Source organism: Colias croceus, chromosome 3 (assembly GCF_905220415.1).
Source record: "Colias croceus chromosome 3, ilColCroc2.1".
In the NCBI taxonomy this organism is placed as follows: Eukaryota; Metazoa; Arthropoda; class Insecta; order Lepidoptera; family Pieridae; genus Colias; species Colias croceus.
Genome location: NC_059539.1, coordinates 3,866,934 through 3,880,040, shown reverse-complemented (window position 1 = coordinate 3,880,040; position 13,107 = coordinate 3,866,934). Strand labels below are relative to the sequence as shown.

Below are 13,107 nucleotides of genomic sequence, written 5' to 3'. Positions count from 1 at the left end.
TTATAACTAGTGGTCCGCCCCGGCTTCGCCCGTGGTACGTATTTAGTATCCTATATCCTTCTCCTGGCTCTAAACTACCTCCCTGCCAATTTTCAGCTAAATCGGTTCAGCCGTTCTTGAGTTATAAGTGGAGTAACTAACACGACTTTCTTATATATAATATATACATATAAATTTTAATAGAATAATTTAACAATTTGAATGATGGGCCTCTACGGACCTAACGGTAAAGAAAACGATTTTGATAAAATTCGCCAATTTTGCTATGGATGGGGTGCTAAAGTGTAACTTTTTTATACCTAAAATTAAAAAAAAAAGTATTAAAAAAAAAACTAAAGGGGACCTAACGAAAAAATTGTGGGACCTTATAGGACCTAACGGAGACCTATCGATTAAGGTCATTTTTGACCCAAAATTCTATGGATGGGGTGCTAAAGTGCACTTTTTTTATATCTAAAATTTTAAAAATTATTTAAAAAAAAACTAAAGGGGACCTAGCGAAAAAATTGTGGGACCTTAAAGGACCTAACGGGGACCTAACGATCAAGGTCATTTTCGACCCAAAATTCCATAGATGGGGTGCTAAGTTTGCACTGGTCATATTTTCTTGCTACAAGTTAATGTTCATAATGTTATCTCCAGTATGTAATCAGCACGTAACCAGTGATAGCTGTTGTTCTGTGAATCTGTGGGTGGCGGTGGTGACAGTTCACAATTGACATTGATGATTGAACTTTGAAGATAGGTAGTCAATAGATGTACCTACCGCAAATGCGATGTAAAAATAAATTGATATTTTAAACCTGTGTAAGTGATTAAATTGATTGTTTATTTCATATTGTGACTTATTTTAATAGGTGTACTAAGTTTATAAAAAGTGTTTGGTAAAGTTTTGTTCATAAGAAAAAACAAAGGATATGGAAGGACCTATTGAAGTTAACGAAATTTCGGATTTCGTTTCGTACATAAAAAGTGTGAGTACCTATAAAATTTTAGTAACTGGAAATTAATATTTGTGTTTTAATAAGAATTGTATCCTTCGGGTGTCAATTAATTTTTATGAATAATCAATATTTGTTTGTGTAACATAGAAACACAAGGTGATATTGTGAGTGAGGTATGGTTGAACCTACTCTATTGTATTTGTGGATGAAATAGATATTTTACATCATAAGATTCAAGAAAATATTGGTTTTTAATTTAAGAGTTAAATTAAATTAATATATTGCATCATTATATTTTAGTAATAAAAACATCCGATTATAATTCCAAATTCAAAGATGTAAGAATAATTTTAAAATCCACAATTTCTCAATTAACTAATATATGTATAAATTGAAAAAAATGTAGAAGGTGAGTTATGAATGTTTTGTTCCAGATTGAATGGCGTGACCCTTGGCTAATGGCGCTGCTATCATTTCATGTTCTGGTCACATTTACCTGCTTTTCAACAAGGAACTATGGAAACTTTCAAATTGTTCTCTTCATAACTCTCTGTGAGTGCTTTTAATGTTTTTTTTTCTTTATTTATTTATAGTTATGAATTACTTAGCAGCAATTATGCTTATGTGTATGTGTTACCCGACGAGTACAATATAGGGGTCTTCAAGCGTAGAGTGAACGGGTACCTTCTAGAGAAGCGTGCTCCATCTTAGGCCACATCTCAGCTTACCATCAGATGATTTCGTGGTCAAGCGCTTCCCTATCATATAATAAAAAAAAATACATTAAAATTATATACTAATATGCCACATATAAAGATGTATGCCTAATAATTGGTCTATGTGTTATAGGTATCAACTTCTTTATACCGCAAATAATCTTTTAAATGTCCTGTGCCAGTTATGAATTCTATATTTATTTTATACATTTTTTTCTGCACAACTTGTATTGCCAACTAAGCCAAATCTTTGTTGTTCAAAAGATCATCTGATTTAGTTTGAGAAATTTATGCCAGTCTATAGCATAAATTTCATTAAACCCATCTTAAATGTTTGTTGGATAATATAATAAATTATTAAATAACATAATTAATAATATTTGAATTCAAATACTGTTCAAGCTAAATACAAATTTAAAATATAAGATTGTAAATCAGCATCAGACCTGCATTAATTTTCTTTCCTTGAGTAATTATTTACGTCTGTGTAAACTATCAAGGTCAGAAGGTGGAACTTATTATGCAAACACATTGTATGAAAAATAGCTTGGTTCTTATACCTATATAAACCTGCTTAAATTTATTATTAAGTCACAATTGTTTGAAAAAAATGTAACGTTGCATAAATAATAGTTTTAGTCACTATGTATTTGCAAGCAATGTATCTATTTACGTAATGTTGTGATGAGACAAATAAAGTTATATTTTATTTATTTACTAGCTTTTCGCCCGCGTCTTCGCCCGCGTTTGCTGAGGAAAACACGCATAGTTCTTGTTCCCATGGAATTTCCGGGATAAAACCTTTCCTATGTGTTAATCCAAGTTACCCTCTATATGTGTACTAAATTTCATTATAATCGGTTCAGCAGTTTATGCGTGAAAACCATACATACATACAAACCTTTCCTCTTTATAATATTAGTATATAGAAGTATAGATTTATTTATTTAGTTATTTTGTTTTGAAAAGACTGATTATTATCATTGAAAATTTCCTAACTATTAAGTAGATTTTTCAACAGATAATGGAATGATTATGTTGCGATAATATAATGCTAAAACACATTTTTTGTACACAGTATTAAAATAACAAAAAAAAAAGAACTGATCAAAAAAATAAAATAATAACAGAAAATATTAGTCCATTATGATATAAACATTAAACATGAAGATTTTACATATTTTTTTTAATAAATAACAATATTTTCAGTACTTTTAGTGTACTTCTCTGAAAGTATCAATGAAGTGGCGGCGAGAAACTGGACGTTATTCTCAAGACAACAATATTTTGACAGCAAAGGACTGTTCATATCGGTGGTATTCTGTATACCAATACTGTTGAACTGCATGATCATGGTGGTAAGTAATTTTTCATATTTTTATTATACAGTCCTTATTTTTACTTTTCATCTATTATAAAAACTGATGTAGTCCTAAGTACTACTATCTTCTTCTCACTTCATTAAAAAAGTACTAATATTATCGTATTTAAAATAATTTCAATGTCTCAGTAATTACTAGTAATTTAATTGCTACCATTTTTAGAAAAAAAAAAACGTGATAAATCTAAATGTCTAATCTATATGTATATGTAATCATAATATATGGGTTTGTTTCGACATTTGAAACCCTATACATAACAGTAATTCTTTAATTCTCTTAATAAGGTAACTTGCACTGAAGAACTAAATAAGATATATGGAACTTATTTTTGGAATATAATTAATTATTATTTAACTAGATTATATGAAACATTTGCACCTGTGTCTTTTGTCTAAGTGACCGCTCGCCAATATATTTGTTTTCACTTGTTTAGTCATTTATCTCTCTGTCTGGTTTGCATACAGATAATAATAATTTATTGGCACCAAATCGTTGAATAATATAATATAAATAAACATTTAGGTTATCTAAGAATATTTTGATTAAATGAATGTTGTAATTTATCAAAGTGATGCCACTAATTTTATTATCATCTTCAGTTCATACTGAAGATATGAATTAATTTAACAATAACTAGAGAGACTAGAATAAACAGTTATGAATGAATTAACAAAAATCTGTATTTGAAGCATATTACTTGTAAAATGTGGACTATATCCACAGTTTAAATAGATATCCACACTAACTACTTACATTTGAAGGTTTGATTATCATATTTAATCGAAAAAGCAAACAGTGAGGTGTTAATTTAAATATTAGGTACCTATGTATATTAACTGGCTTTGGACACTGTGAAATATCATATTACAAACCTTCAGGCTTCATGCTTATATACTTATATGTATTTCAATATATTATCATTTAGTATTCATCTTGGTGACCGCGCTTCCCTTATGTTATATCCCTTATGTAGGTATATACCGCTCTTTACTCGAAATTCGTACTCTGAGTGAATGTAGGTTATTTTTGTAGTGTGTAGGTTTCATTTATTATGCTAGGAATGATTTAAAGAACCCAAAACAAGTTACGAATTGAGCACCTTCCAGCACCTTTAGAATATGGTAGTAAAAACTTAAATACAATGTTTTTCCTACATGTTCAATAGTGCGATGCTTATCTTATAGCGTTCATCCAAAAACAGAAGAGCAATCAGGCGTTTAGTAATTAGTAGTTAGTACACATCATAAGCATTGAAAGAAGCTAACAAGTGTGACATTCTGTTCGATGTGATTGTGGGCCAGTAACGGCAGACTATGCCAAGAGATCAACGCGATCGAAAGGTCAATAATACCTATGCATAAATTATTTATAATTTACATAATATTATACGTTGGTATTTAAAGTTAAGGTCTGCTATTAGGGGTACTGAAGCTAGGAACATAGAATAGAATAGAATAGAAAACACTTTATTGCACACAAAAACAAAATTTACAGAAACGATATTATCATAGTTTATCTGATTTGTAAATGTTACGAAATATACCTATAATAATTTTTACTGTTTTGACGGACATTAACATTTCGAACGATTTGCTAAATTGAAATGAATCGCCAAATTGTGTTGCTAAGCGAAAATATTCGCAAAATACCTTGACCTTGAGGTATGGAAGGTTCATATTATAGAGAAAAAAATAACAGAAATTTGTAGGAAAATATTTATAAGTAAGTTAGTACTATTAACTAACACTCCTTATAACTTCTCTAACACTCCTTATAACTTCTGAGAAGATGAAGGCTAGAATGGAATTTTGAGATCTTTGCTAAGTTAATCATTCAAAATATGATCGATACTTTTAAAGTAATTTATTTTTTTAAATGATGTATCTGATTTGTAAATTAAAGATTTTTAACGGATTTCAGACGCGATTTATTCATTATCGCGTTTAAAATCCGTTAAAAATCTTGAATTTCTGATTAATGTATAATACTCGCGTAAAGTCTAATACTAGGAAATACTATCTGATTTGTTTTAAAGGTTTCATAACAATTAGTTCAGGATCCATCGCCCATTTTTGCAAGTGACTACTATCAATCTAATTTTCCGTTTGTAGCTTTATTTTGATGAGACGCCCAATAATTTCGTGTACGAAACTCTCGATTGTGGTAGCTAACAGAGATAACAAGGATAAAATTTTTTGATTTGATGGTTCTCAAATATTTATTACTAACTGATTTTTTTTTGTTCAATCTCAAGATAAAATTATCTAAATTATTCGAAAAAATATTTGTCCTACAAAATCTATGGTTTGTTCAAAGAGTTCCCCCTTTCCAAAGTGTATCGATAACGAGGTCATCATAAATGATTACTAACAAGCTGATTTTTTTGTTTTCACTTAGTTAATGTTTCAAACTCAAACTCAAACTCAAACATTCATTTATTCAATTAGACTACTATTTAGTAGCACTTTCGAATCGTCATTACATAAGTATGTATTTTTAACATTTACCACCGATTCGGAAAGCAGTATCTATGGAGAAGAATCGGCAAGAAACTCCATAGTTGCTCTTTTAAAATCATGTCAATATTACATAATATGTAACTTATATCTAACTTATACATAATATATCATAATATGCCAAAGAACTGTCCTGTGGTTTTTACGCGACAACCCTCCATGGGTCTTTATCGTCCATATATTCCTGAATACTGTAGTACGCTCTCTGAACTAGTACATTTTTTATATAAGTTTTAAATTTAGAACTACTAAACTCTTTAATATTGAGAGGAATTCTATTGTATAAGCGTATACCTTGACCCATAAATGAATTTTTAACTTTAGCTAATCGGAAAAATGGCATTTCAATTCTATTCCTGTTCCTTGTGCCATAATCGTGTCTATCTCCTACTCTTGTGTGTAAGTCGGCGTTTTTGTGAACATGCAAAATATTATTAAATATATACTGTGATAGTACAGTAAGGATACCAGTATTCTTAAAATGATCTCTTAGTGAGTCCCGAGCACGTAAATTATATATAGAGCGAATGGCTCTTTTCTGTAAGATAAATATAGTTTCTATATCTGCAGCCTTGCCCCACAGTAGAATTCCATAGGACATAATGCTATGAAAGTAGCTGAAATAAACCAATCTAGCCGTATCTTCATCGGTGAGATGCCTTATTTTTCGGACTGCATATGCAGCTGAACTCAGCTTACCTGCAGCGGTGTTGACATGGGCTCCCCACTGTAGTTTCTCATCCAATGTTAGCCCTAGAAATACAGTAGACTCAGTAGGATGCAATACCTCCCCGTTCAAGGTAATATCTCTGTTCAACTTTTTTACATTAGGAAGTAAAAATTCAACACAAGTGGTTTTTTTGGCATTTAATAATAAATTATTGGCAGTAAACCATTCAGATATGTGTAAAAGAGCACTGTTCACTTCGTCAACATTTGGGTCATGCCTATCCACATTAAAAATTAATGAGGTATCATCTGCAAACAGAACTATTTCACACCTATCCTGCAAATAATAGGGAAGATCATTGATATATACCAAGAACAAGAAGGGACCTAAAATGGACCCCTGTGGAACACCAATGTTAATTGACGCACCGCTAGAACGTTTTCCATTAACAACTACAGTCTGTATCCTATCATGCAGGTATGACGCTATGAGGTTCTGGGCTTTTCCTGTAATTCCATAGTGATTAAGTTTACGTAACAAAGTACAATGTTTAACGCAGTCAAATGCCTTGGAGAGGTCACAAAATATCCCCAGAGCATTTTTTGAGTTTTCCCATGCTTTATAAATATGTGTTAGAACTTAGAAGTGCAACTCCAGCATCTGTGGTTGAGCGCCCCTTTGTGAAACCAAACTGTTTGGTGTGCAGTAAATTATTAGATGCAAAATGACTACTCAATTGGTTTAATATTAACTTCTCGAATACCTTACTTAATGTTGGTAAAATAGAGATAGGTCTATAATTGTTACAGTCTTCTTGATCGCCCTTCTTAAATAGAGGTATAACTTTACTAAGCTTTAGTAAATTAGGAAATGTACCATGTCACAACACTTATTAAATATGAAAGCTAAATTTTTCGCAATATTTTCTATTATATTATTAACTAAATTTACGGACATTCCCCAAAGATCACAAGTATTTTTTAGATTAAGCGTCTTAAAGGCAGTAACAATATCACTAGCAGTTACGTGTCGTAATTCAAATAATGTACTGCACCCCGCAACATGGTCCCTCAAAAAGGTTTCTGCAAGTGCTGAAGACGAATTTAAACTATTATAGTAGAGCCATTTTAATAGGCAACATTTGACAGTTCAACAAAATTCAACAACGTAACCTAGTAACGACGACATAGAATAACATGATATTTCGTTTTGTTAGAACTGCACATTTGCTTAACTTTTTTCAATTACGATTACATATTTATAATAATAATGACCGATACAAGTAATTTTAAGATTTCATTTTACTGATAAACCATCCTAAACATAATAAACAATTTCTGAATTGAAGAACTGACGTCGCTACAATTTTGTGTCAATAAACCTTTTTTCTTTTTAAATACTAGAGACGTTACTCTAAAAATCGAAATCTGACATCTAGAACCGAATGCATTGATTACTTGTGAATAAAAATCATCATAAATTAATAAATTCGATTGACAAATGTTTCAAATCCGTATCGATTAATACACTTTAATCGATGTTTTTAAGCAGGTTACCTCTCTTCGAAGATAAAATTGATAGACATCAAATGTTGCCTATTAAATTGGCTCGACTATAGTAATAGTAGCAGGGACACTACTGAAGAATTCTTCAAAAGCAAGCGCAACATCAGCACTTTTGTCAATAACCCTGTCATTATTTACAAGTTTTATAGTATTACTTGATTTGCTTTTACCCATTTCACCATTAATAATAGACCAAACTGTTTTAACTTTATTATCAGAGTCGCGTATTTTTTCTTTGATATACAAACGCTTTGCAGTAAAACAAACTTTTTTAAAAATTTTTGAGTAATTTCTAACATAACTAAGAAAAGATGGGTCTTTATTATATTGCTTCATACCATATAATTCATAAAGAATGTTCCTGCACCTATGTATACTAGCTGTCGCCCATTTACTAAATGGTAAATCCTTGGTAATATTTAAAGATTTAACTTTAAATATTTTTTCAAATTCATTATGTACTAAATTAAAAAGATTTTTAAACATTTCACAAGGACTATTAGGAAAGGATTGATCATTTAGTACGGGCAGGTTTTTATTAATATTATTCCTAAATTTATTAATGCCTTTTTTAGTTATAGGCCTAACATTAATCCTTTTAAATGTAGGTATGCAATCCCATTCAAAAACTACTTTCTGGCCACAGTGATCCGAAGTCAATGTATTGAGAATATTTTTCTCTAAACAGATGCAGTCACAGTATATATTATCAATACAGGTTGCAGAAGTAGGTGTAATTCGTGTGGGTTCGTTAAATAGTTTATATAATTCAACAGACATTGTCCTACAAATTGCGTAATAAATATTTGAGAACCATCAAATCAAAAAATGTTATCCTTGTTATCTCTGTTAGCTACCACAATCGAGAGTTTCGTACACGAAATTATTGGGCGTCTCATCAAAATAAAGCTACTCACGGAAAATCAGCTTGATAGTAGTCACTTGCAAAAATGGGCGATGGATCCTGAACTAAATGAATTGGCTCAAATGTTTTGTTTCTCATCATGAGTGCGTACTAAAAGAAATAATTTGCGACCTACTAACAAAATAATGTGGAGGGGACGTCGCTGCCAATATATTATACATATTATGTACTGTCTAGTGTCTTAATAAATCCCAGAACCCTACACTGTCTAGGATATTCAGTGTTTATACACAAGGGGAAAAAATTATACTTTATTTTTATTAATGAACATATTGAGATCGCAAATCAGCCTTATCATCGTAATTAAAGTATTTGTAGATATAACTAAATAAAGTTCTCATTGCGCAATGCTCATTTGTTAGTATAGTATATTATGATTTATGATAAACACTGTAACTTGAAGGCACAAATTATTGTGACTGTAGAGTGTAGAGTATATTTTGCGATTGCATCGAAAACGTCCACTCTTTTCTTTATCTTATAAAAATCATTCATCATTTCTTTCTTGATATCACGAATATATATATATAATGACTTTCTTTTTCGAGTGAGTAGTCCAGACTATAGGGACCAACAATAGGGTAAAAGACGGCCCTGGGAACCCGTTGTGTGATACACAAAAATGGGTATCAAAATTTATAATTTCCGACATGTTTGCCATCGGAAAGTCGTCTGTGAATAAGGCCACAGATCTTTAAGGATAACTTCCTCTGCAATATAAAAAATGTGCGACGCGTAAAATACAAGAGTTTTTTCTTACTTTAAAAGCGTACCTAGTTCATACGCAGTTTAATGCTAGTAAACCTATCCCAATCCAAATCGTAATTGACTGATAGAAAGCATTAAAAAACAGCTGTTGTTCGATTTGTAAACGGATAAACGAGTCACGAGTGTAACGTACTATTAAACTGGATGTGATTATGCGTTGTTATTTATAACCTTGTAAGCAACCGGCGATGCGTACACTCGGACTTTCAAAGGTTGAAGCACTTGAATCTATTTTAAAGGCACCGACGTTGTTTTATAGTATTTTTAATCCTATATTTTTGGAGATGAGCCTATAATTTCATAAATACATTTCACGTTAACTATTCCTGGATCTCCTCCTAATGTATTCGTGAAGTAATTTTGTATAGATAAAGGTAGAGTACCCGTTCTTAAAGATAATATGATAGATTACGATATACATGACACATTGTATCAATTAACATTATACAATATAGGTATCCATTATAAACATACATTTATAAAAATGTATTGTTTACTAGAGATAAGCCAAACATTCATTTTATATTCGGTATTCGGCATATTCGACAGCTTTACCGAATTTATTTATTTATTTATATTTATATTCGGCCGAATATTCGGCTGAATCACCGTATGTTCGGCAAAGTGATAGTCAAAACCGTGTAGTATCATGATTTGAGTGTACAGTGTAGTACAGTGTAATGAGGTAAGTATTTTAGAGCGTAGATCTCTGATTTTGTAGTCACTGAAGCTTTATTTTGAATAAAAGTAGGTTGGTAAAAAGGTAATAACTTAATGTAAAATATAGTTATCTATACCGAATATACGGTTCAGTTCGGTAAAAGCTTTACCGAATGTTCGTATTTGGTGAAACCCATGTTAGGCCCATCTCTATAATTGTATACATTCTCGATTAAAATATAGCGGCAGATACTATTTTTGATGTTAAGAATTTTAATTTTTACTAGAATTTGTCGAAAATTAGCCTTGAATTAATACGTAAATAAACTAATTAACAATGTTCATAAGCAATGTTACGTAACATGCAGATTTGAAACTCGTCCTACGCAATAATTTTTGCATTTTAATTGTTTCATGTTTAGTCAGAATTCTTAAACAAAGTTATTTTCAGTAGGTATAGACTTCAGTTCAGAAATGACCCAGTCAACTGAAGGGTTAATTATGATAATTAAATAAAGTTTAATTTACTTTATTAACCTCACATCATCCTGTTTAAATGAAAACTTAAATAAAATGTATGTTTTATTACCAGAGATAAAATATTGTAAACAAAAAGTATTATCTCGAATTATTTTTATGTAAAACTTGTTATCTTTAAAGAAATCTTTTTATCATAACATGTGAATTCCTCTTTAATCAACGAACGTATTAACCAATAATTAAGTTGATTCTAATCAGGCTCACCTCTAGGATCTAGCCAGTAGCCTAGAGGTGTATTCTATTGCAAGATTACGAAAATTTAAATTAGCCATAGCATTTACACGCTTATTTCTAGCAATTCTTTTTTAGTATCTATTCGTTAGTTCCTTGTAGAATTTGAATCTGCCAAATATAATATGGTCAGCTTTCAGCTGTTATTTTAAAAATCTATATTTTTTATTATTTTCTTTTACCTATTTAACCAAATCAATTATAGTCCTTTTCACGTAGGATGATTCCTGTGACACTTCGTCGTGTTCCGAATTACGTATTTTATGTTTAAAACGCCAAAATAATTTTAGTGCATAGTATTTTTATTTTATGGCGGCATTAATACCAAAAATATAAAAATGAAACATCTTAAGCTTATAAATCAAAAACAGTATTGTTTAGTTTAATATAATGAAAAATAAAATAAAATAACACAAAAATATAATACCTACGCAATTCGTGTACATGAAATGGATCGTTGAAAAATCATAGAGTTGGAAAACATATAATCGGCGCCCATCTTGTGATCGTTTGTCAATCGAGTCAATCGTCTGTACGAGTGCGTCAGCTTTGTATACAAGTTGCATTTTTATATTGATATTTTACGTGGTATTCTGTTATTGTTACTAATTGTTATTGTTGACTTTTTTTTTGCTGTTGTTTGCTAAGTTTCCTTAGTTAATTGTTGGCGAAATGCTGAAAAAACTAATTTTGGTACTTTATTCAAATCGATTTCATTTCCATATAAAATATTATCGATTATCGGAAACAATTGATACGATTTCAGTAAAGACATCTCTACACGTGTCAAAAATCGATGTGTCACAGAAATCATCTTAGGTGGAAAGGACTATAATTCATGATTGTTTCACATTTGTCATTTTGTAACACATGCCACACAATTGGCCGCGATATTACCTTCATATTTTCAAATCCTTATAAATTCACGTAAGGTCATATCAATAGCTTATTGTAAAACAACTGGGGTATACATAAAAAAGTAATTAGTGTTTATTATTAAATTATAAACACAAATAAAAATTCATATCACTAGTTCCTTCCTTCCTTCTGTGCTACCTACTCAAAAGTCAAATCGTGCATTATTTTGAATTATTTATATACCTAATTAAGTTCTGTTATAAATAGAAGTGACATCATGTATACGATTGTACGATATTTTAAGTCACGAGCTAAACTTTACTTCGTGATAAATCATGCCTAAATTAATAATGAATTTTCATATGAACATGGTATACAGAACAGATAAAATTCAATAAATAAAAAATAATTACGCCATAAAATGTAACTGAATGTACGATTAGAACATAAACAGCACAAAATTTAACTATCATGGCAATCATGGACGAAAACCCTAATTTATTACATCCTGTTCTTCCTATTATTATTTTACTATTATTATGAATACAAATTTCTGTGCTGAGCTTGTAACGTTTTTATGCAAAATTTACTGAATGGATAAACATACGTCTTGCAAGTTGGTTGCGACGCGACGCCAGTAGAAAAAAACGCTAGGACTAATTTTTAATGTAACCCTAAAAACGTAACGTTAATCGATCAAACAAAACTTTCAGGGTTCCTGGTTGTACCAGTCGACGCAGATCATGGCAAACTTGAAGAAGGCACAACTACGTCAGAGGCTCAAAGAGCTCAACATGAACAGGGAGGCGATGCAACACGCCAAGTCCGATTAGTGTACTCGAGTCAATTTTAGTGTAAAGAGGTAATTATTTTTGCTAGAACGTTCGTGGTTTACAACGTTGCGTAGGAGTTTGAAAATTGCTAGTGATAGAAATAAAATTGTTGGCTGTTTTTTTTTGTATAGAATTTTAATTATTCGTAATGATGTTTCTTTTGCGATACTTGCCGTACGCGTAAATGTTGAAGCACAAGTTGTTAAATCAATAATTTGGATATTTTGTTATTGGTAATTTTTTAGAAATGTTTAGCAAGGTTGAACATTTGCCATAGTAGTCCTAAGAGATACAGGGATTGTCACGCGATTCTAAATTAGTTTCTGATAAATGTTAGCACATAATTAATTCAAGACTACGCGTAAGGTTCACCATTGAGTACTAAATAGTAGAGATATAGATCTGGGTTAAGACGTTTTCTTTTAAATTTTGTTCTGGGTTAAGATGTTCGTTATTTCCAATCGAGTTTTTTGATATACCTTTGAGTAAGTACAACACT

The 13,107-nt window shown here is 30.8% G+C and overlaps 1 protein-coding gene across 1 annotated transcript; it reads left to right on the top strand.

Moving 5' to 3' along the window:
• Positions 1-755: 755 nt before the first annotated feature.
• On the top strand, positions 756-12,812 carry LOC123706426 (transmembrane protein 18). Its single transcript, XM_045655698.1, has 4 exons — positions 756-974; positions 1,379-1,496; positions 2,870-3,018; positions 12,489-12,812. Exons 1-4 carry the CDS (start codon positions 918-920, stop codon positions 12,606-12,608), a joined length of 444 nt encoding a protein of 147 aa, XP_045511654.1. The 5' UTR covers positions 756-917; the 3' UTR covers positions 12,609-12,812.
• The last annotated feature ends 295 nt before the right edge of the window (positions 12,813-13,107 follow it).